At 39.1% G+C, this 24,808-nt stretch overlaps 1 protein-coding gene across 3 annotated transcripts; it reads left to right on the top strand.

Moving 5' to 3' along the window:
• The first annotated feature begins 2,815 nt into the window (after nucleotides 1-2,815).
• On the top strand, nucleotides 2,816-14,743 carry LOC131234020 (PHD finger-like domain-containing protein 5A). Of its 3 annotated transcripts, none has more exons than XR_009165459.1 (3): nucleotides 2,816-3,083; nucleotides 3,304-3,367; nucleotides 8,742-8,751. XR_009165459.1 is itself a non-coding variant. In XM_058230977.1 (3 exons), exon 3 carries the CDS (start codon nucleotides 14,182-14,184, stop codon nucleotides 14,512-14,514), a length of 333 nt encoding a protein of 110 aa, XP_058086960.1. In that variant the 5' UTR covers nucleotides 2,834-3,083; nucleotides 3,304-3,367; nucleotides 14,153-14,181; the 3' UTR covers nucleotides 14,515-14,743. The 3 variants fall into 3 exon arrangements, 2 of the variants coding, with proteins under 2 accessions (XP_058086961.1, XP_058086960.1); XM_058230977.1 differs by lacking the exon at nucleotides 8,742-8,751 and adding an exon at nucleotides 14,153-14,743 and having other exon boundaries at nucleotides 2,834-3,083; XM_058230978.1 differs by lacking the exons at nucleotides 3,304-3,367; nucleotides 8,742-8,751 and adding an exon at nucleotides 14,153-14,743 and having other exon boundaries at nucleotides 2,833-3,083.
• Nucleotides 14,744-24,808: the final 10,065 nt, after the last annotated feature.

Genomic DNA, 24,808 nt, shown 5'->3' with positions numbered 1-24,808 from the left:
GATTAGTGATTGATTACCTCACCATGAAAAAATTACAAAGGGCCATGCGAAGGTTTTCGTAATATTTGTTTGCCGTCAAACCTGTTAATATTGTAACGAAGAATTGGATGAAGGGAAAAAGAAAAATCAGATTGATTAAAAAAATGTGGCCCATGAAATGTTTTAATATTCATTCATCACTATTTCTAGTGTTATGGTCCACACCAGATTTGGATCTTGTTAATGTTTTGAATCACATCCTAAAATGAGATGAAAAAATAGATGGATGGCGTGAATATACAAAAACAAAAACAAAAAAAAAAAAAAAAAAAAAAACGTGGGCCCCACACAAATTGGGCAACACCCATTAAGATGTTACCTAGATAACAGCTAATCCGCTGCTCAGCTTTCAAGGAGCGTGCAACAAAACGTTAGAAAAATGAAAGTTCACGAGGGAGCAACGGGTCGGGATGGGTCTAACCCCTGGTGTTCATGCCAAATCCACCTGCCCTTAAGGCTTGTCTAATTAACTTAACCACACGAGCGGAAGATGTTTACTGGGCAATGCTCACCATTGAAACTATTTCTATTAGGCTGGCCATATAAATAATGTCGGCTATTGCTTCGCCCCAGACATGTTTTGATTTTCTAACTGACGGTTGGAGTGGATATAATATAATCATCATGGTGAGACCTTTAAATATCAATGGTGAACGTATTTCTCTCAACAAAATTTTCCATTTGTGGCCCAACTAAATTACATATACTATTATCTAAGTAAACAACATATAATATTGTTCTTTTTTTTCTTTTTTTGTAATTTTCATAGCATAGAATTATATGTATAATGGTTGGAGTGGATGTCACTTAAATGTTTCGGTGGGGCCCTAAAAGAGAAGGTGTGTCCTAGGAAATTTTCACCCATACAAAGGTTCCATGCACGATTGAATTGTGTTAATTGTCCTCTTATCAAGTTCATCCCACTATTTTTCTTCATAGTTTTAAGATTACATGCCTTCCCAAGGAGTACATGTTGTAATCATCGCTGAGCTGGAAGGTCTTTAATCTTCATCAATTGCTGTTCAAAATTGTTTTTAATTGTAAATTTCTTTGTATCCAACTTCACATTCATTTTCTTCAATGCCATATCTCAAATTTAACCTAAAATCCTAAGAAGATAACCTAACTACTCTCATACACTTGTTAGGCATGGAAGCAACCTCAAAGATGAACCAAACAAGCAATAGAAAAGCAAAGTCCAAGCACACACAGAAAGCACAAAGATTTTATATCACGGTAAACCCTTGCGGGAAAAAAACCATAACACAACACGACGAATAATCCACTATAAAAAATGAATTAGAAGAGATGTAACAACTTAAAGATGGAAAATCCTTCTTTTCACCAAAAAAAAACCCCTAGAAAACATACTTAGCTTTAGAGAAAGGGGTTAATGAACATCAAGAAGGTTTTGTGGCCCATAAGTTTATCGATGAACCTAATATTTATTTCTTCCTTTCCCCAAAGTTTGTTTGAATGTATTAAGAAGATGGATGATCAATAAATATTATTGTGGCTCACACAGTAAGAACTTTTTAATGGTCCAAAGTTCAATAAACGTGGTTTTATCTTGTGCAGTCCACCTGGAAATTGTATTTGCCTAACCGTTACACAACGTTGAAATGCAACATATACATTGATGTGGCCTTACGCTGAGGATTGCACTAGTAACATCCCTAAATTTTATAACTTAGCAATGTACACAAATTTTCAGATATTAAAAATCTAAATAGCTAGATTAAGTATTTGATTTTTGTACTAGGAAATAAAAAACAAGTTGGGTATTCAAAGTGGTAGAGACACCCTTTGGTTTAAGATGGGTATCCAAAATGGGCCAGAGAAGTTTGGAACAATTTAATGTTTGTTTTTTCCCTTCTTCCATATCTTAGGGGGTTATTTGGCACCTTGGATTTGGGGGAAATTTGAAATCCTCCGGTTGCTTGGCACCATAAAGTAAATCGGAGTTTCAAACACGGGGTTTTAAATCATATCAAAAGGGGGTTTGAAATAAAAAAGCTCGGATAATATTTAAAATCATTCACAAAGTTGCATGTGTAACATGTGTGTCACTAGCTATTAATCTATAGGACGCATGACTCACTGATGATATCCTAAAATAATTAGATTATCAATTGCATCACTATAATTACTTTAAATACGATGATCAGTGCTATCCAAACATTGTCCATGTAAATCAATGGTTAAATATTATTGGTTAGTCACTCGGACATGATTTTGTGCTTGTGGCCCATACCAGACTTGGAATTTCATCATTTTCGGGTAAAATATATATTTCAGTAGGCTTATTACAATCATGGTGTCAAACATTTCATACATTCACTAATTAGAGATATTAAAATTGATTTAATAATTAAATTCAAACCCTTGTAAATATACCGCTACTTTTGGATTAAAGTAAATTTCAAATCCAGGGTTCCAAATCAGCGCTGCCAAACATGCCTTACTATCTTATGAACAATTTGGATGACAAATAAACGTAATTATGGGAAGCTCCCAAACATGCCTTTGAACAATTTGGATGACAAATAAACGTAATTATCGGCCCTAAAAGACTTGCAGCTGGAATCATTATTCTCACTGTTTCATGTGGTATGGTCCACTTGCTTTAGATATGCTTTAATTTTGGGCTCATATCTCTAGAATGAGCTGGAAAAAAGGAAGGACCGCATGGATAAACCAGAAACATTGATGGCAGGGCCAACATGCCAACAACCCTGCCATCAATGTTTACTCAATATGAAAAAAGCGTACAGACTAACTCAGTACGCAATCCGATTTCGGCTAAAGAGAGCTTCCCTCCCTCTTAACAAATGCTGCCCTCAAGCATTTTACTTCTCTGAAAAAAACCCCAAATGTCCGAACGATACTTGTATCTGTTTTCTCTCAAACGATAAGACCCAATAAAACAGAAAATCCTCCCCCAAATTCACAATCAGATCTCCTGTCGCTCGAAGCGTTTTAGGATTTCAGCTCCAATTCCTTCCCCACTGACATGACCATCATCTTTGCGTTCTATGTGCAAGGTATTTCCCTTTTCCCTCTTACTGTTTTTTGTTGTGCGAAAATGACGAACGACGATGAAATCCAACTGTGTGATTCGATGGGGCATGGTAGGGTCCTTTCTCATTTTCTTGGCAACTCTCTCTCTCTCTCTCTCTCTCTCTCTTATTTATTTCTCTAATTTTCGAGATTTTCTCGGATATATTTATTCCGTTTCTAATACCATTGGCTTGTTTTTCTCAGATTGGTGATATCAACCGCCTTTTTCCTTTCAAATCTGCACTGGTCTTTTGGAGATAATTCGAGGGTACGTTTTTCAATCTTTGTTGTGAGAGTTTAAAAGTGACTATTTTAAAGATCTTCAGTCAGGGGTTTTCCCCCCAAATTCGGGTAGTTTCAACAAATTTCAATGTTTAATATTCATGAATGGTCTTACTATATATTTTCTCGTTAGGATTAATATATCTTTGAAGTTGTAGGTTATATTTTTGATTTTATCTGATGTGGGCGTTGAAATGGCCTCATGGTGTGCACCAACAGTGAAAGTATGATATTGATGAAAAGGTGTTTGATGAAAGTACACCCTCAATATCGATGAGAAGGTGTTTGATAAAATTCAAGCCCAGATATTCATGATATAATGTTTGATAAAAGTCAACCCTCAATATTGGTGATAAGGTGTTTGATAAAAGTCCGGCCCCTGATAAATATAACATATTTAGTAGATTCACGTGTGCCATTTGATTCTTCCTTAGTTGCACTTCAAAACTCATTTAATACATATAACATGAATATGTTACACAACATTACCTAGTAGACCTTAGAGTACTACAAGGAACCATTGTTTGAGTTGTCGGTATTGCTACAAGTTTCACTGGCCAGAGATAAAGATAAAATATCATTATCGTTGATAATATCGCTGATAACTGGAAGTGCGGGGAAAAAGGGGGAAACATAGGAAAAAAGGTGGAGTTTTTTAGTGAAACTTCATGACATGTCTAAATCCACATATTTTCATATTTAGGAATAAAAAAATTGCAAAAAGAATACATGCATGATAATTTTTCATGTAATGGAAGCCTAAAAACATGCGTTGTCGGAAGAAATCACTCTAATAGTAACTAAAATGAGTTTATATAATACAAATGCAGCTCACATAAAATAATTAAAACATGTAAAAGTAAATCAACTAAAAAAAGCACACATTTCTAGAGCCCACCTTTATGTATGTATTGTATATCCACGTTGTCCATCCATCCAACCATCCAACCACCCACCCATCCATTCATCTCATCCAACCAACCAACCAACCATCCATCTGACCACCCAACCATCCCATCCATCCATCCAACAATCCATCCATCCAACCATCCATCCAACTATCGCATTCATCCAACCATCCCATCCAAACATTCATCCATCCATCTGACCATCCCATCCATCCATCCATCCCATCAAATCATCCATCCATTCCATTTATTCATAAAACATCCATCCATCCATCCATCTTATCTATCCAACAATCCAACCATTCCATCAAATCATCCAAATATCCATCCATCCATCCCATTTATTCATCCAACCATCCCATACAAGCATCCAAACATCCATCCAACCCTCCATCCATCCAACCAACCAACCATCCATCCAATCATCCAAACATCCATCTCATCTATCCATCCAAACATCCATCCATCCATCCATCCAACCAACCATCCAATAATCCAAACATCCATACATCCATACATCCATCCCATCTATCCATCCAACCATCCAATCATCCCGTCCCATGGGCTTGAAGGCTCACTATAGCATGCAGGCATGCTGGTGTTCTAAGTATGGCCACTATAAATGATGAATGCTGTGACAAGGTGCTATAGTGATTGTAAGGGTTTGGAAGTAGAACTTATGTCATATGCTAAGAAATTAAGAGTTAGCATCTCAACATTGATGAAGTTCATGTGTTTCTCATAGGCCTAGGAATAGTGAGCTCTCTGTGTTGTATGGCATCAAATGGCTTAGGAAATGAGGAATTGTGTTTGAAGATAAATTATCAATGCAAATTTATCCTTGAAATCATGGTTTTATATAGCAGTTTCAAAGTGTGATTTGCTTGGACACCAAAGCCTGTATGACTTGGCCTGGTTGGTTCCCCTTTGTTTTGTTTTGCCCCAGTCTGGTGATTCGACAGTCCCAAGTCCAGACCAATATCGATTTAACTTGGGAAAAATTGGGTCATATTGGACGATCTTCTTAGGGCCTTGTTTGATTTTCTAAAGTAAACGTAATTGCATTGTAAATAGGTAATAATTATTTACATGGGTAATTACCGCATCGTTTTTGAGGATTGATTTGACTCTTACTTTTTTCAATGCTAAAATCGAGGATGCTGCCAAATATTTGTGGGGCCCAACGTGATGTATGTGGATTATCCACACAGTCCATCCGTTATGCCAACTAAATTTAGGGCATGAGCCAAAAAATGAGCCATATTTAAAGTTCAAGTGGACCACACCATAGGAAAAAGGGAATCAAATACCCACCGTTAAAAACTTCTTGGGGCCACTATTTACTTTGGTTTGGGCCACTTCAATGTTGGATCTGCCTCATTTTTCGGCTCATGAGCCTAAAAATGTCATGGTAAAGCAAATGGACGATGCGGATATGTCATATACATCATGGTGAGGCCCACAAATTTAAGTTAATCCTCTTGGACCGTTTTCCCAAGTAGAAGTACCTGGCTGTTTCCAAACAGGGTGAAATTGTAATAAGTAGGTATTTACAGGGCATTTACAATGAATTTGAAAAATCAAACAGGCCCTTAATTGAAGGACAACAAGAGGAAAAGGCCTTAAAAATAAAATAAAATAAAATTTCAAATGGGCGTTGTGGCATTTCTTAAACCCCATAAAAAATTATAATCTTTTATAACTTAGAGACTGTTTCTGATCTTTCTGAATTACGAATCACTTAAAAACCTTTTTATTGTGGTTCATGTTTATGTAGGACAGTCTTTGTAAAGATTCACAAGTCTTTAATTTGAATTAGAAAAGTCCAGGTATGAGCTTTCTTATTGAACTATTATGCTAGTTTCCTTGAGGCCTACTATATTCTAATATTGCTCGGATTTTCTAGTACTTTGAAGGTTATTACATTAGGAAATTAGTAAAGAATGAGCGCTAGGATCAATGTGGATCAAGGGCTGAGATTTTGTAGGAAATAAGTATGTCATTGTGATCAGGCATTCGAGGATATTATTTTTTAGAAAATAATTGGCACTGAACTCTTGATTAGGATGAGCGTTAGAAGATGTATCTGTTTGTATTGTGAGGTTTTATATTGCCCTGACCCAGAAATCAGGTTATTACATTCATACAAGGGGCAACATATGTATGTAAAGAGTTTTTTTTTAAAAGTTGGCTTAAGGTCCACATTCAGAGTTGTCTTTGGCTCACCTAATAAGCTTGCTGGCCTTTATTTTGGTTTAGTGCACCCATAGAATGCGGCCCACCCAATGAACAGCATGGATCTCACATTTATGGCCACAGTGCCATGTATGGGGTGATTCATGATTCACTAGTCCTGTTCACATATCTTTCTTACAAATTGGCTCCTTCCCTCCCTCCCTCCCTCCCTCCCAATGAACGGCCTGGATCTTACATGTATGGCGAGAGTGCCATGTTTGGGGTGATTCCAGTTTCACTACCCCTGTTCGCATATCTTTCTTATAAATTGTCTCCCTCTGATGCAGGGACATGTGATGATCTAACCCTAGATGCATGTATAATCAGGTTAAAGAATATTCAAATAAATACACCAATTAACGAACTGTTTCTAATCAAATGGATTAGATAAATCTCAACACAAAGATGAGGTTATTCTTTCAGGATCATGCCCCTTAGCATAAGATCACGTAAACATTAAAAAGGGAGGGCCTACGGATATGAGGATATTCCAGATCTAGCATAAGTTAGTCTACAGTCAAGTTTGGATCTGATTCTACTGACTAACCATCTCTCTTTTCCGTTCAAATTAGAAAGGGGGTATCTAAAGAGGAACGAAAGAGGTGAAGAACGAATGGTTCGAAATGAAGAAAGTACTGTCCTTTTGTCGTCAAAAGAAAAAAAGGAAGATGATTCTTACCTTTTCCTGCACCTCGAAGATCTAGAAAGAAGGAAACTTGAAATTGGGGTGGAATCCTTAACACCTAAGGGCCAACCTGAAACCCTAATCTCTTGAATAAAGAGGAAGAAAAGAGACGAATTTCTATTCATTCAATAATAATCAAAATAGGGTTTCTCACAACGTATATATAAGCTATGGAAAAAGTAAAAGTGCACTAAAGCTCCTGAAAATAAGAAAAATAACAAAAAAAGACGAAAAGTAAAGAAAGTGCAATAAAGCCTCCGAAATAAGGAAAAAAATAAAAAAATGCCTAAAACTAAAACACTTATGTGGTAGGGTGTGAAATCCAACTCATGGATCTATGGTCAGGGTGCGGTCATGCTTCTCCTGCACTCATAGCGTGTCAGAAAATGGGTCCGATGGACCCAATGTCCATCCACATCAACTCCTCTGTTTCGGTACTCTGTCGGCGACGCCTCCTCCTCTGGTACACTCTAAATGGTGCACCACTGATGCCTGCATCAATTCTCCTCGGGTAGGAAGAATTCGCCACTAGCGAAAGTGAACTCTTGTATCTCTCGAACAAATCGGGGTCGATGAGCTGCAGCTCTGCCTCTGTGATCCAAGAGTTATCTGTAATGGGCCTGTTCCTCCATTTGACTAGGAATTTCTGGAAACCCCCGAAGCGAGTGGAAACTGCCTCGGAGTCTAAAATTTCCTCTATCTCGTCTCTTCTCGATGCAGGTGGAAGAGAAGGTAAGTCGAGTACAGGAAGATCAGGTTGTGGCCAAGGTCCATATATAGGGAGGGTTTGGGAAGAAACAGGGGAACCGGTAGATAGAAGTAATAGCTCATGAAAGGGAACTAGATCTTCCACATTAAATGTGAAACTAATGCCCATGATAGCAGGGATATCAACAACATAAGCATTAGACCCCAACCTTTTCACAATTTTATGCGGGCCTATGTCACGGGCATGAAGCTTCTTCACAGATCCAGGTGGAAACCGATCAGACCTAATCCAAACCATGACGTTATCTCCAGGTTGAAATTTCCTAAATCTCCTGTGAGTGTCAGCAGAAAGTTTATAATGTTCATTACTTGAATTAATCTTCCTCCTGATCTCATTATGCAATGCATATATATGCTGGGCGAAGGACTCTCCTAACTCTGAAGGACGCTGTGGGGTTAGCCATGGGTATCAAATCTATGGGGGCTCGGGGAGACTTGAAATAATTTCAAACGGGCTCATTCCTGTAGACTTGTTCACTGAAGAATTATACGCGAACTCTACTGTGGGAAGAAAAGTGTCCCAGGTCCTATGGTGGTCTCCAACTAAACATCTTAACAAATTCCCTAGGTTACGGTTCACTACCTCTATTTGACCATTTGACTGGGGATGATATGCTGAAGAAAACTGGAGCCTCGTACTCAAAAGATCCCAGAGAGTCTTCCAAAAATAACTAGTGAACCTAGTATCTTTGTCAGACACGATGGATCTAGGTAATCCATGGAGTCGCACAACCTCCTGAAAGAATTACTTAGTAACATGGGAGGCATCTGAGGTCTTATAACAGGGTAGGAAATGGGTCATCTTAGAAAATCAATAAATAACCACGAGTATGGAGTCGTGCTTATGAATAGTCTTGGGAAGCCCAAGCACGAAGTCCATATTGACATCTTACCACGTGACATGTGGAACTAGCAAAGGAGTATATAAACCTGTATTTTGCTTCCTTTGCTTTGCCAGTTGACATGTTCGACACTGTCCTAAAATCTTAGCCACATCTCGCTGAAGATTGGGCTAGAAACGATCAGACACAAGGGTAATTGTTTTATCTCGACCAAAGTGACTTGCCATCCCTCCAGCATATAGCTCCCAAACTAGAAAATTGCAGAGGGATGTTCGTGGGATACAAAGCTTGTCCCCTCTAAAAAGATACCCATCTGTAAGGACGAATTCCGCACTCCTCGAGGGTGGGTCACTAGATAATGACGCATAAATTATCCCAAAATTAGGATAGTTTTGAGTACTCACTCTTGAGTTGATCAAAACCTGTAACTTCAATACTCATGGATCGCAGCGTCATGATAGGACGACTAAGCGTGTCAGCAACCTTATTCTCTTTTTCGGCCTTGTGCTTAAGTACAAACGTGTACTCTTGAAGAAATTGTGCCCACTTGGCATGCCTAGGGCTCAATTTCTTTTAAGAGCTCAAATATTTCAAGGCCTCATGATCAGAGAACAAGACGAATTCTTGTGGTAATAAATAATGCCGCCAATGGCGCAATGATTGCACAACCGCATAGAACTCCTTGTCATAAGTGGAATAGCGTTGTTTAGCCTCGTTTAGCTTCTCACTGAAAAAAGGCCACAGGATGTCCCTCTTGGCTTAACACTCCACCTATGACGCTTCCTGACGCGTCACACGCTACCTCAAAGGCTTTGGTAAAGTCAGGTAGACGCATGACTAACGCTTCCGTCATTTTCTTTTTAATATCCGAGAAAGCCCGTGCCGCAACTTTAGTCTATTGAAACTCCCTTTTTCGTATGCGATCTGTGATAGGAGCCATAATTGAGCTAGACGAACCACTGATAGAACGTAGCTAGGCCGTGAAAGCTTCGCACGTCGTGTATGGTACGCGGCTCAGGCCAATTGACAATGGCCTTGACTTTCTCAGGGTTTGCAGAGATACCCTCTGACGATACAATGAACCCCAGGAAGATAACACGGGAGGTCAAGAAGGAGCACTTCCTAAGGTTCGCATCACGCTTTTTTGCATGCAAGGTGTTGCAGACTTGCCTCAAGTGCTCGGTGTGCTAGCTTGGGGACGTACTATAGATGAGGATATCATCAAAGTACCCAATTAAAAACTTGCCTATAAAGTGTCGCAACACCTGGGTCATCATCCTCGTAAACATACTTGGGGCATTAGTTAACCCGAAGGGTATAACCAACCACTCCTATAGCCCGTCCTACATCTTGAAGGTAGTTTTCCATTCATCTCCCGGGCGAACACGAATTTGGTAATAACCACTCTTGAGGTCAATTTTTAAGAAGATGGTAGAGGTGGCCATCACGTTAAGCATGTCATCAAGCCTGAGGATGGGAAACCGATACTTGACAGTGATCTTGTTTATGGCTCTACTATTAACACACATGCGCCACGTGCCGTATTTCTTAGGCATAAGAAGCGCGGGCATGACACACGAACTCAAACTCTCACGAATGAATCCCTTTTTAAGCAAGTCATCCACTCGCCTCTTCAACTCGGCATGCTCGGTGGGGTTCATTCTGTAGTGAGGGAGGTTTGGTAGGGTCGCTCCTGAGACGAGATCTATCGTATGCTGAATGTCTTGCATCAGTGGAAGCTCGTCTGGAAGGTCCTCAGGGAAGACATCCCGAAACTCCTTTGGGACCGGACGAGCCTCCTGGGGTATTCCCATAGCAACTCGGGTGTACTCTCCTTAGCCAGTAGGTCGTACACAATAGTCCCCGCCTTAGTCTCTCTTTCAAACTCCTTGGCATCTATGATGTGGAGAGACTTCGACTGAGGTGCCCTTTGATTCTTAGGATCGTCTGGGGACGCAACATCTTTCGCTCCTGTTGGCAATTTGGGAGGGAGCGGGCTCAAGACAAGCTTCTTTCCTTCATGGTTAAATACACAATTATTCGTAAGCCCGAATATTGTGACATCTTTATCATAGAGTCATGGCCTTCCCAAGATGATATGGCCAATGTCCATCGTGACCACATCACACCATAACTTGTCATTGTATGGTCCAAACTCAATCGGAATAAGGCATTGTAGGGTCACAGGGAGGAATGTCGCATTCACCCAAGAAACTTTGTATGGGTTGGGGTGAGGGACTAGCTTCAACCCCAGGCGACTCAGAGTAACTGGGGAAGCTACATTCTCACAGCTCCCGCTGTCTATGATCAGTTTGCAGCTCTTTTCTTCGCACTAGGCGTTAGTGTGGAAAATGGTGGTTCTGTGCTAATCTTCGCTTTCCTTCATATGGGTCAAGGCGCAACTCACCACTGCAAGTGAGATAATCTCCACAGTATCATCATCGACATCACTAGCCGGGTCAAGGGAGGGGATAATGATCTCCTCATCACCCTGGTCACCATCAACTTTATCTGCCACTTCTTCTTTTGTGGGGTGTTCGGAAACAAAGGCAATGCGCCCACCCTTATTTGAACACTCGGCAGCGATGTGACCCATGCCACCACAGCAGTAGCACTGCCCTGGCATTACGGGCCTAGTACTTGGTCTAACCATATTATTATTTCGATTTATGTTGACTGGCTGGGTACCAGGTTGAGCTCTGGGTTGAATTCTGAGCTGGGGTCTCGCTCCTTGCGGAGCTACTCTAGGTATAGTAGGTTGAAAATCAATCCCCCTCACATTGGACTGGCGCACACAGTGCTCTAGTTCCTGCATCGCCTGGTAAGCATGTTTTAGACTGGTGGCCATGTGAAGCATGAGCTCCCACTGAAGCTCAGGCCTGAGGCCCATAAGGAAACGGGAGAGAATCACAATAGGGTTCTCATCTACATCGCACCTCATATATTCATCGAACTTGGCGATGTATTCCGTCACCGTCATGGATCCTTGGCGCAAAATGTGCCATTGATCCAACAACCTCTGCCTGTAAGAAAGGGGAACATACTTCTCTCGCAACAACTCTTTCATCTCAATCCAAAAGAGAACTGACCCCTCTCTAGATCACTCACGGCGACGCTCCACATTTTTCCAATATAGTTTTGCTTCGCCCACCAATTTCATCTTAGCGAACCCAACTCGTTGTGTGTCTGGCAGATCGTGCCACTCAAAGAAGTGGTCCATGTTTGTTAACCAGTCAGAAAAAACTTTGGGGTCTAATCTCCCATCAAAACTGGGCGTGTCAACCTTGATGCCCTTCATGACCCTAGAAACAGGGTCCTCATGCTCATGATATCTCTGGGGGTGCTGACGACGCACCTCATCATGGCCCTCCCATTGGGCGGGAAGAATAGGATCACGATTGTGTGCGGGTGGTAATTGGTACACCCCATCGTGTCTGTTGCCATGCCTACGGGCCTAGTCTGTGCCCAAACAATCCTTAGGCAAATCAGGGCCCACAACTTGGGGCTGATCGACAACCCTAGTGTCGGGGGCCGCCTGGGCTCCACCTACAGTGGCGGTTGGAATACCAGCCTTTAGACGCACAAATCTCTCCTCTAGACGCGTGAACCTACCATCCTGATGTGCAAACTGCTGCCTGATATTATCCCTCAAGGTTCGAAACTGTTGATCCATTCTCTTAGTTAGGCCCTCCATAGCCTTGGTAAATTGATCGGAGTCCATGGCGTAATGGAGACCGAACCCACGACCAGTGCGCGTGGGCATACACCAGGAATGACGAGTGAATGGTCCTAGATCTGTGTGAGAAAGGGTAAAAACAATGATACCAATGCAGTACAATTACCCTATATGGCCTAGATCTATATGGGGACTCAACAAAACCTAAGAAAAAATGGCCGATTAAACTCAACAAAATATGCCCCCTACGTAGAGCGGTCACGTGGGTCGAGCTAGAAAATTTAGGTAAAGGGTTTCTGTAGAAAATTCTTACTACAAAGACGGATTGACAATAAACTAACCCATGCTAAAACTTGGCTTCGATACAAAATTTGATGCTGGGACATGTGATGACCTAATCCTAGATGCATGTATAATTAGGTTAAAGAATATTCAAATAAATACACCAATTAACTAACTGTTTCCAATCAAAAGGATTAGGTAAATCTCAACACAAAGATGAGGTTATTCCGTCAGGATCATGCCCCTTAGCATAAGATCACGTAAACAGTAAAAATGGAGGACCTAGGGATATGAGGATATCCTAAATCTAGCATAAGTCAGTCTACGGTTAAGTTTGGATCTGATTTTACTAACCAATCATCCCTCTTTTCCATTCAAACTAGAAAGGGGGTATCTAGAGATGAACGAAAGGGGTGAAGAACGAAGGGTTTGAGTAAAGAAAGTACGGGTCCTTTTGTCGTCAAAAGAAAAGAAGGAAGATGATTTTTACATTTTCCTGTACCTCGAAGATTTAGAAAGAAGGAAACCTGAACTTGGGTGAAATCCTCAACACTCAAGGGCTAATCTTGAAACCCTAATCTCTTGAATAAAGAGGAAGAAAAGAGATGAATTTTTATTCATTCAATAATAATCAAAATAGAGTTTCACAACATATATATAAGCTATAGAAAAAGTAAAAGTGCACTAAAACCTCTGAAAACAAGAAAAATAACCAAAAAAGTCGAAAAGTAAAGAAAGTGCAATAAAGCCTCTGAAATAAGAAAAAGAACAAAAAAAGGCCTAAAACTAAAACACTCATGTGGTAGGGTGTGAAATCCGACCCATGGATCTATGGTCAGGGTGCGGTCATACTGCTCCTGCACTCGTAGCGCGTCAGAAAATGGGTCCGATGGACCCAACGTCCATCCACATCAACTCCTCCACTCTGGTACTTTGTCGGCGTCGCTTCCTCCTCTGGTACACTCTAAATGGTGCACCACTGATGTCCGAATCACCCTCCCTCTCTTCTCCCAATCTTAATTGGATCATTTGCAGTTTATGGACATCCCTCCCTTCCTTTAATATCACATTCATTCGAATCATTCTAGTCATAGATTTTTGGTTGTTCTTATTTGCTAAAATGAAACTGTTAAGAGCTGCACGGTTTCTTGTGTTTTGTTATTACGTGTGACGCAGTACGTCTTGAACTAATCTGTTGCTAATCTTTTATTTTATTCTATATTTTGAATGGCATGTACTTATCTTTAATCATGGCCCCTTTCACGATTTTCTCTGTGATAAAACCAAAGACTTCTGGACTATCTTTAATCATGGCCCCTTGCTCATGGATACAAGAGGCCCCGAATAACCATACAAAATCATCTGTTTGGTGCAGGCATCTGAGGAACCAGGACCACTTACGGCATGGCCAAGCACCATCCTGATCTTATCATGTGCCGAAAGCAACCAGGAATTGCCATTGGGCGTTTGTGCGAGAAGTGCGATGGGAAATGTGTGGTCTGCGATTCATACGTGCGGCCTTGCACACTCGTGCGTGTCTGCGATGAATGCAATTACGGCTCCTTCCAGAGCAGGTGTGTCATCTGTGGAGGGTTAGGGATTTCTGATGCATACTACTGCAAGGAGTGCACTCAGCAGGAGAAAGACAGGGATGGTTGTCCGAAGATTGTCAATCTTGGGAGCGCTAAGACTGATCTCTTCTACGAGCGTAAGAAGTATGGTTTCAAGAAAAGATGAAGTAAAAGAAATTCTGGCTACTTTCTCCTCATCTTTCTTTTTCTTCTTTTTACTAGAAGAGAGTCGTGTTCATTGCACCCGAGGAAACCATAGAGTTACAATCCATGCCCTACGCTAATTAGTTATTCTGAATTACATTTTGAGCTGCGCAGAAACAAAACTTACAGCTGGTATGGGAACTAAATCTTTTCATCCTCTGCATTACTTAATGAGCACAACTTCAGCCCAATGTGCATACCCAGAGAATTCGTGCACTGTTGTCTCCCAACATTTTTCAAAATCTGACTTTTTGAAAGCCCTTTTCAGAAGGATAGAGACCCATGGGGCCACATAGGGCTGTCGACTGGTCAGGTTTGCATCAGGTCCTATAGTACCCATACCGAGGCTAACTGGGTTTGGGTCTTGCTGGGACCTGGTCCTTTCAGGTCTGGGTCTAGTTCTAGAAGACCCAGACCTGGATCCTATCGAGTTCAGGTTCCCGTTGGGTGCCCATTGGTCTTTGGTCTTGGTTTCAAGTTGAGTTCAGGATAAATAAGAGCATTTACATGGTCTGGCCCACCCAAATGGATGGATTCGATCATACACACATGCCACTTTGACACGGACATGCTGTGTAAAAGGGCTCCCTTGCGCTACGCTTAGAAAACATTATTTTATTCCTAGAATCATCAATATTTCTGAATATGCATAATTATAGGGTTAAAACTACCTGGAACAGACTAGACCTGACCCAGTATTAACCAGGGACCTTCACATGGACCCAATCCAAACCCAACCAGACCTGATTTTTAACCAGGTCCAGAAGGCGACACTCGAACCTGACTCGATTTCCTAACTGGTCTAAAAGATGGGACCTGGACCCTTTGAAATCAGCTCATATCCATTAGGTACCCACATGTCTGGGTACCCAATGTTAGCCCTACCAGTGCACAATCATTTACCTACCGGCATGTTTAGAGGGCCTGAAAATGTGGAAAAGGACATGGAAAAGGTTATGATTATTCAAATTTAATGATTATTTCCCTTGTCAATGTGCAGTCATGGATTTCATTTTTACCAGGGTTGTTTGTTTACACTAAAGAAAACTTAGTTTCATTAGAAATGATTATCTTCTATGTAATGTATGAGAAATGTGATTATGAATAAGGTCAACGATTACTTCGAAAAATTTGAACTATCTTATTAGCATAAAAATGTCCCATCAAAGAAAAATATTTTCCTCTCCGGCATATTTCTACTGTTCAGAAAAGCTCCCAAGTGCAGAGGGAAACAAAAAGTAGGAGAGTATAGTTCACAAATCATCTGGTAGCATTTCCTTTTCCTTTTGCTACTTTAAGGTGGATGATTATGGCCACAAATGAATTTTTAGATATCTGTAGTTTTGTGAAAGAGTGATGAAATTTCAATGGATGCAAGTGCCAGCACTTGCGCACCCATTGTACGTGAAAGGAGGCATTTTGACATTAGTTCTTTCTCTAATTAACAAACTTTACCAGGCTAGAACTATGAACATCTGATAGCATTTTGGAAAGGGTACTACCCACATGAATCATAGGACCGATTAGCCAATTTTCGGGCCATGGTTCAACCCATTGCTGACCCTTTCATTGCAGCCCAGATCCATTACCACGTGCACTTCTTAGCCTCTCTTTGTAACCGTCATTGTTACAAGTGTCAGTTTTCTTGAGAGAAATCTTGAATGGGCTATTCTTAGTGATTATCGGACCCTCTGTGATCGAAACCATCCATTTTTATATAGCATTAATCGGATGGAAAAGTTCCCCAGGTAGGGGATTTTTCATACCGGGCCATGAAAAATGAGGTGAGCCTAGCGGGACGGTACAAATTGATGATTTGACTATCCACACACCTAAAAGTGCCCAGGTCCACCCAAGATCGGCCTTAGCTTAATTGTATAATTGTAAGCTATGGAAAGTACAAAACCTACAATTTTGGGTTGCCCAGCCTTTTCCCTCCTTGCACATATACATTTGTCTATAGTATTAGATTTTTTTTTTTTTTTGTTTTTTGAAATGAGTGGATGGTACCATATATATTGGAAAGACACCTGGATAGGGGAGACATGAACCTTATACATTGGCAAAGTCTTTACATCAAATGTCAAACAGATATAACATCATTTGGCTCCGGAAATTTTACAATTTCAATGCAATCAATGAAACATTTCTCCGGGGGTTGAATTCTGTCTCGGTGGTAAACAGACTCCGTTTCAACACTGAGACCAGGGATAAGAGTACCCATGTGATGTGGGTGCGCGTGTGAGTGTGTGGGGGTGTAGGTGTGTTAAAAAAAATAAAAAATGAAAACATTTCCCACACTTATTTTGGAACATTTTCCACCCTTGAAAAGAAACATTGTGAACTTGCTCACTTTGCTAAACGATCGGCATCTTCATTACTTCCTCCATAAACATAAACATGTGCTTATCAGGATTCAAGACTCCCTTGAGCTTTGTTTCTTTCTACCAATAGCACATTGACCCCGGGATAGGTTTCTCCAAATTTAAGCAATCCACAACTTCGAGTCACTTTCAATTTTAACAGATTCAATCCTCACTTTCTTCACGGAATGTCAACCCATCTTGTGATGCTCTAACCTCCACATTCATCACCACTCCATGATAGTTTTGAAAAGTGAAAACCATGCAACCATTTTCAATTTTAACAGATTCAATCCTCACTTTCTTCACGGAATTTCAACCCATCTTGTGATGCTCTAACCTCCACATTCAGCACCACTCCATGATAGTTTTGAAAAGTGAAAACCATGCAACCATTATGATCTCTGCAATGACGACGTTATTATCCATACCCAGAGTCCTCAATGATCCATCCACATTAAATTTAACCCACCCCAGATTAAGCATGAACCACTTTTGCTTGTATTGCCTTCATGGCTTTATCTCAGTTCGAGCGAAATTCCTAATGTGGTTAAAGCAAGCTTCCACATAAGAATATTCCCTAGTTAGAGTAAGCTAGCTCCCACCTCCATCATCCAACGTGTCGTCATCATCATCATCATCATCATCATCATCATCATCGTATCTCAACTAATTGAGGTTAGTTAGAAGAATCCTATTCCGCCATCCCACTCTATCAAGGGACAACTTCAGTTAGACCATAGGTTGTCAAATTTGTTCTTATTTCAGTTAGCCCATAGGTCAATAAATCTGTTCGATCTCCACTCACATATGTTGGGTGTTGGGCTTTCCCCTTTTCTTTTTAGAGCCTTGAACTTGCACCAGCTCCTAACGGATGCAGTTCTTGGTCTCTGTTGCATATGAACAAATTATGTAGGTCGACTTCTCTCATCTTATTACTTATTGATGCTACTCTTAAGTTCCTTTGAAGAAAGAGAGGCGTGGAACTGATACACGAGATTCACTGCTTAACTTGTCAGTCAAAGAATGCACAGAAACATTGAGAGGCATGCAAGACTCTTTAATAGTTTTATGCATTGTCAACAAGAAGTGTAAGTTTGAACACTACATAATGTAGTGTCTAATGAACATGAAAAATATCAACAAAACGTGTAAGTGGAGAGCACTAAAGAATCTTATAGTAATCAAAAATTTAGTGAAGAGGTTCATTTATTTGCCAATTGATCTAAGACATGAGTTTCTGGTAAATATGATGGGAGATTGAGAATGTCACATTATTTCTATCTTGTAATTTTGTTAATTTCACATATTTTGGCCTATATAACTTTAAAAATGTGATATTTGATATTTTTCATCATTTTCTTTATTAATGAGAGTTTTTAAAATATATTTGTAGTGTTTTCTAAATTAAATTTTTACACGTTCTTCATGCAGTTGCCTTTTAATGCTGTATGACAAATATGTAGTATTTGTCGGCCAATGCTTGAGCATTTATGTGTTATGAAAAGATATTACAAAGAGGTAAACGAATTTAGTTATAATAAATACAAGTTATTCATATCTTTATTTAAAGCCCAACAAGCATTTATGCCTTCATGAAACAACAAGAAAGTAAACTATATGATTATCAACCGAGTGCTCTTCAAACAAGTGGCAAAGCAGTAAGTATATATCACTCCGTGTTTGTTGGTCGTTGCCTTGGAATTTAATAATCTTAGGAAGAATGTCTTACATAAGTTCATGAATTTTCTAATAACTATTATATGTCATTCAACAATTTAGGAGCACATGATTGCTTAACACAATTTTATGCAAATTAATAAGAATGATTATAATAACTAATAATTTTGTAATTCACGTGTAGTTTTCTATAAAATTGTATGTAACTTATATGAGTTGTGTGTGTGTGTGTGTGTGTGTGTGTGTGTGTGTGTGTGTGTGTGTGTTTGAACCCTAGATATATGTTTTTTCTTCAAAATATAAGCATTTACTTCAACTATATATAAATTTTAGTGGATTCACTTTTGTGGCACACCTGAAGTTCAAAATTACCTTATTATTTTTTAAAGTGTATATTTTGATGAACTTATTGCAATGATCATCTAAATTGTGGCATACTTTAACCACTTTAAAGTATTGTAGATGATTTACTTTTTCCTTTAAATTTCTACGAATATAATACAAAATTCAAATGCATTTAAAATATTGGCGGCCAAACTGAAATTTTAAATTCTAGGGTATTCCAATTATAAGGTGCCAAACACAAGTATTTTTTACTATTTCGAATCTAAGGTATTTGTGATTTTGATCCTAACATGGGATAACTAAGAAGGTTGTCGAGGCCACAATTTTAGCCTGTCTTATTCATAATCCACGTGGGGTAACTGAGAAAACTGTCGAGACCACAATGTAGCGTGCAAAAATCAAGGAATGGTAATTACTTGTACTTGAAAATATGATCACATGGGTGTGATCATATGTTTAGGTGACCCAAACTTTGCAAGGGCCAATTTGGATGGTTTCTCCGCAGAGGAGTTTTCTTGCAATTGTCTTTGGTCATTTGATTAGTTTTCAATGACTGGATTTTTCAGTGCCTATTTGGACAAGTTGGGGATCCAACCATGGTTTACAGGCTCCAAGATTCCACCTGACTCATTTCATTACTCACTCGAGTTAGGTCTGATCGACCCAAGATGTGCAAGTTGAGGGTTAATGGGAAGTATTGAACTAGATCGAGTCGGAGTGACTCAGAGTAAACTTAGACGAATTACAATAGACTCATCCAAGTGGGCCACTTTAGGACATAATCTTAAAAATGAGGCAGATTGAAACCTTAAGTGGGCCACACGAGAGGAAACAATGGAGATGGAGCCGCTCAATATCAAAACCTTCCTGAGGCCCACCGTGATATTTGTATACCATCATAACCGTTCGCATGGTTATTCTCATTAGAATAAACTAAATACACGAATATTAGTACTGAAAAATTTTGTAGACACACGAAGGTTTCAATGGTGATCTTTCAATTGCCACTTAATGAGATAAGAGAGCAATTAAAAACTTTTATTCTATTATGTATCATTTACAATTTTGTTAAATGTAAAATTTTCAAATACACAATTATATTGTAGAGCCCAAGAGTATGAAACATTATAGTGCATTGTTGAGTGTGAAATATTGTATATTTTTCCCTTATTATGCATTCGTTTTATAAGCATATATGTGCTTAATTGATCCAATTATGTATGTTTTCCTATGCGAGGTAATTTGGAGAGCTAAGGTAAGAAAAATGATTAAGGTGAAGATTTAATGCTAAAAAAATGACCAAAAGAAGATTTGGAGATTTGGAGGTGTTTAATGAATATTTCAAGTGCCAAAGATCCAAGAAAACTAAGTGCAAATGAGAGAGAAAAGACTGATTATATCACAAAGTGCAATAAAAAATAATAGACTGTTTAGTCCCACCTAAGATTGGTTCGGTCTAACCAAAAGTGCAAAAAACAATCCAGCAACAAACTGTGATTTTCAGAGATAATTCGACTCGACATTCGGTCCAATTGAAGCCACGTTCGGTGCCACCGAAGGGAGGTTCGGTGCGACTTAAGGAAGATAGAGACTTCAGATGAAAACTTGAGAAATTTGGCTGCAACCGAGAGGTTAAGTCAGTGTAAAATTTTTCTATTGGAGATGGGAGAAAGTCGGTTTCAAGTTAGTGCAAACTTTACCTATTTAAAGGGGTGATTTTAGCTTTCTTAAAGACGAATTAAGTAGAAGGGATAGAGCAAGGAGTTATGGAGCTTCTTTGGAGTTCTCTTTCTTCTCTAATCCTTCTGTTTTTATGTTTTTCTTTTTGAATTTTAGTTCAATAATGTCTTTGGTTGGCTAATCTTTTAGCTAAGGCTAAGAGGTGAATCTTGTAGTTATCGATAATGCTTAGTTTACTTTGATTAAAGTATTCGATTTGATTGTTGAATAATTATTGATAATTGGTTTAAATGAAGATATATCTTTAGTTTACTTTGATCCATTATCGACTCCGAGCATATTAGATGCTTAGCAAAGCTAATAATAATTTCTTATCTATTTTGCAAATGATTGATCTATAAAATTCATTGATTTATCATAGACTATAGGTACGATAGATGCTTTGAATTCCATGCGATCAATACTTTGATGATTAATGTGGGAACCAATTCAATTGAAGTTCAATTCTGTTTTTTTATGAATAATAATTTAACCACTCTATTATTCGGTGGCTGAATATGATAGGACTTCAATTTCAATTGAGTTATATGATTGAATCAAGTGAATTAATATTAAAATATGGCTATAAGTAAATCATTGACGCTCTAGTATTTTATCTTTATTAATTTTCTTTTTAATTATATTATTATCTCTTACAATCAGATTTTATAAGTAGATTTAGTTCTAGTTCTAGTTCTAGTTTTAAAGTGTTCTAGAAATCGCACAATCATAAGTCCCAGTGGGTACGACCTCGGTCTCACTGAATTATTACTACATCGCAACCTTACGCTTGGGGTTTGCTTTTAATAATTTTTTGGCGCCGTTGCCGGGGACTTCGACTACATTTTTCTAAAAAACATTAGTATTAGAATTAGTGTGTGATTAATGTTAGTTTTTGTTGAGTTTCGAAATTAGGATTTTTTGAATTTTTAGATACTAACATTATTTCTTTTATTTTGTAGAATCTAACTTAGAATCGTCAATCAGGTAATATCTTCCAACCCTCTTGCTTTAGTATTTTAGATTTCTTATTTTTGTTGTAATTTTTCTTTTTACTAGAAGTATGTTTAGTTTAGAGTTAGGTCTGAGAGTGTTTCATGCCCAAGTGAGTCCGTGATAACACTCTACATCTCTTAAGTGAATGGGGATTAGTTAAAGGTTTGCTTATCCATGACTGGATTAGATAACACCTAAGATCCCCTGAATTGGTCGAGAACATGGCGGAGAATCAACCTTATAATGAGAATGAGGTACACAATAGTCCTCCACCTAGAACCCTACATAATTATTTACAACCAGCAAGGATAAGCACTCCTTGTATGGTCTTTCCACATAATGCAGGAAACGTGGATTTCAAGCCAGGAGTGATTCAACTACTCCCGAAGTTCCATATACTAGATTATGAGAGTTCATACTTACATCTTAAGGAATTTGATGAGATTGTGGTGATCTTATACTTGCATAATGTGTTGGACGATACCCTAAGATTAAAATTATTTCATTTCTCTTTGAAGGAGAAAATCAAGTCACGGCTTCACTCTTTGAGACCGAGTGTCACGTCCCAAACTCGAAAACCGAGCTCACAAAATTCACTTCAGCCTCTGTAGTACACCATTCTCGGCTCCCGGCACCCATATATCAGGTTCTGATCCTGGGATCCTACAAGGAGAATTTTCAACGTACATTTATCTCGTAATAAGCATAACCAATGAATTAATAATCAGAACACCATCACAAAATTCACTATGATAAAAAAAACTTGAGATACAATGCGCATAAAGGAAAATACAATGATGATAATAACAAAAACTCCTGAATCTCTGCGGCACGCTCCTGCTCCTACTCAGCTACGGCCTAGCATCACCTGCACGCATCAATCGTGCATAAGCTTATAGAAAGCTTAGAGGGTGGTGAGAGTGTGTGCGTAAGGTAAAAATGTAAAAATATAATATCAGAGTAATGCGGAAACATGCTGATAAGTCCATGAATGTAATCAACCGTACTAAGGCTATGCGATGCAAGACCTACATGGCCAAGGTCATATGCGAGATGCAACTCAAGTATACTAGTCCTCCTCAGGGACCACATATCAATACAACTCATCTTTGGAATATCACCGGAGCCTAGTACACTTCACACTGGCTGTTGCCTCCTTAGTCACGCAACCAAGTGAGTGAAAGAGACCTCACTACCCGCCTACCAATATCGGCCTGACTCGTTGGTAGCGGACCCACTTGCGAGCTGGTCAGAATCAGCTTAGCTTAAAGGCCCCTCACTCAGGCGGATAAGGCCACACCCCCTTCAAACTGACCATGACATAGTGGGAGACGCGACCTACTGGTATACAACACTCGTGCTCTCATACATCCACTTGGTCTCGACTTTGGAGCATCTTCTGGTATAATCAGGTTTAAGGATTTTCACCCAGGAACATCTATGACACCCCATGTATAAAAAAGATTTTCGGTGTCCAATCTTACAATCCACGATATATCTGCGGAGGTTACAGCCCTGATGTCGCTAGGGCGTACAGTAATCGTAATCACACAATGCAAGATGCATGAGTCACGCAGTCCAATCATGCATCAATCCTGCGCATACCGTGAATGGTCAATCACATCTCATATCAGGGAGTCCCATAAACAACCTGCCTATGGCATATGCAATGGTCAACCACATCTCATATCAAGCATGCAGATGATGTGTATGGGCGTGTATCATGATACTATGCTATCACATACTCATAATCGGTATCGATAATTGGCATATATATAAGGCGGGGTCCATAGAAGGACATCCGATCTAAACCATAACATAAAGATCGATCCTCAACTATGGATATACCAAATCCGATAGCACAGATCCATCCGTCTACGACGATGATGAACTCTTCTCATATTGAGGTTGGGCTTAGATGACCTACTTATAATCCTAAGGATCTGGAAATGGTTTCTTCTCCATACTATTATATAGCCCGTTAGATGCCCTAAGAGGCCTAAATAAGTCCTAGATGGACTTCAAGATTAAAAAGAAATAATCTTACAAGCAACTAATGGGGACCCAACATTATGGGTTAGCCCATTATGAATAGATGGGTCATGCAAACATCAATGTGGCTCAATGATTTGGGTCAACCCACTTAGAGAATGATGAGAATGGGCTTAACAAAGGCCTAAGGGAAGGTCACAATGTGGACATTTAACCATCATTGCCCATCAATGTGGACATTTAACCAACATTGAGTTTATAGTAACACAACATTATCAGTGATGTCTCCTTTGAAACCCTAAATCTCTATAGAGGAGAGGAGAAAACACCCTAAAGAAAATAAAAGAAGAAAGCCCTACATAGCTAAGTCCCCTTGAACGTCGCTTGTATAAAGCCAGAGAGCAAGAAGATAATGAGAGAGAGAGAGAGAGAGGTCATCGCCCATCCCATCTTCACGCTTGCACACCAACTCATATGAAGTCCACCCGCGACAACTTTATGTTGCCTAATGTCTCCACTATAGCAACTACTTTGTTGGTTCTTCCTATCTCTTCTATTAAGATAAATGAAGGAGAGACTTTTTAATTAAGAAAACAATCGATTTAGCAGTTTCTAATTTCATGGCACCATTCCAATAATTCTATATATTCTTTTGTTTATAAAATTTTGATTATTATCAAAATTGAATCTTTAAAATTAATCTCAAATTTTAAAATTTTAAAAAGTTTTAAATGACTTTTTATGTAAATAAACGCAAGGTTTTGTGGGAGTGCGAAAATAACATCACTTCTCAAATCATTATCATTTTACACTTCGGGGCATATTTACATTTTTCTCGAATGAAAATGTTCCTAAACATAATTTTTTTTTTTAAAAAAATTTCAATGCATCTGTACTTTCTTTTATCATTACTCTTCGACAAACTCTTTTTTTATTACTACACTCAAGCAATCTTTCGTGATTTTAAACTACTCTCTTGCAATCTTTCATGCTTTTGGACTATCTCTCTAATAAAAATTCTCACCTTAGAAAAACTACTCTCTAGCAATCTTTTATGCCTTTCGACTACTCTCTCTGGTAGAAACTCTCACATTGTAAAAATGCATTCTTCTTCTTTAAAATATATAGAAGGAATGAAAAGAGATAGCAAAACTCTACTTT

The sequence above is a fragment of the Magnolia sinica genome, chromosome 18, assembly GCF_029962835.1.
Source record: "Magnolia sinica isolate HGM2019 chromosome 18, MsV1, whole genome shotgun sequence".
Classification (NCBI taxonomy): domain Eukaryota; kingdom Viridiplantae; phylum Streptophyta; class Magnoliopsida; order Magnoliales; family Magnoliaceae; genus Magnolia; species Magnolia sinica.
This window is presented reverse-complemented; position numbering and strand designations above follow the sequence as displayed.

Excerpts from the sequence above, each read along its gene's own strand:
- LOC131234020 (XM_058230978.1), top strand. The coding sequence starts at position 14,182 with ATGGCCAAGCACCATCCTGATCTTATCATGTGCCGAAAGCAACCAGGA.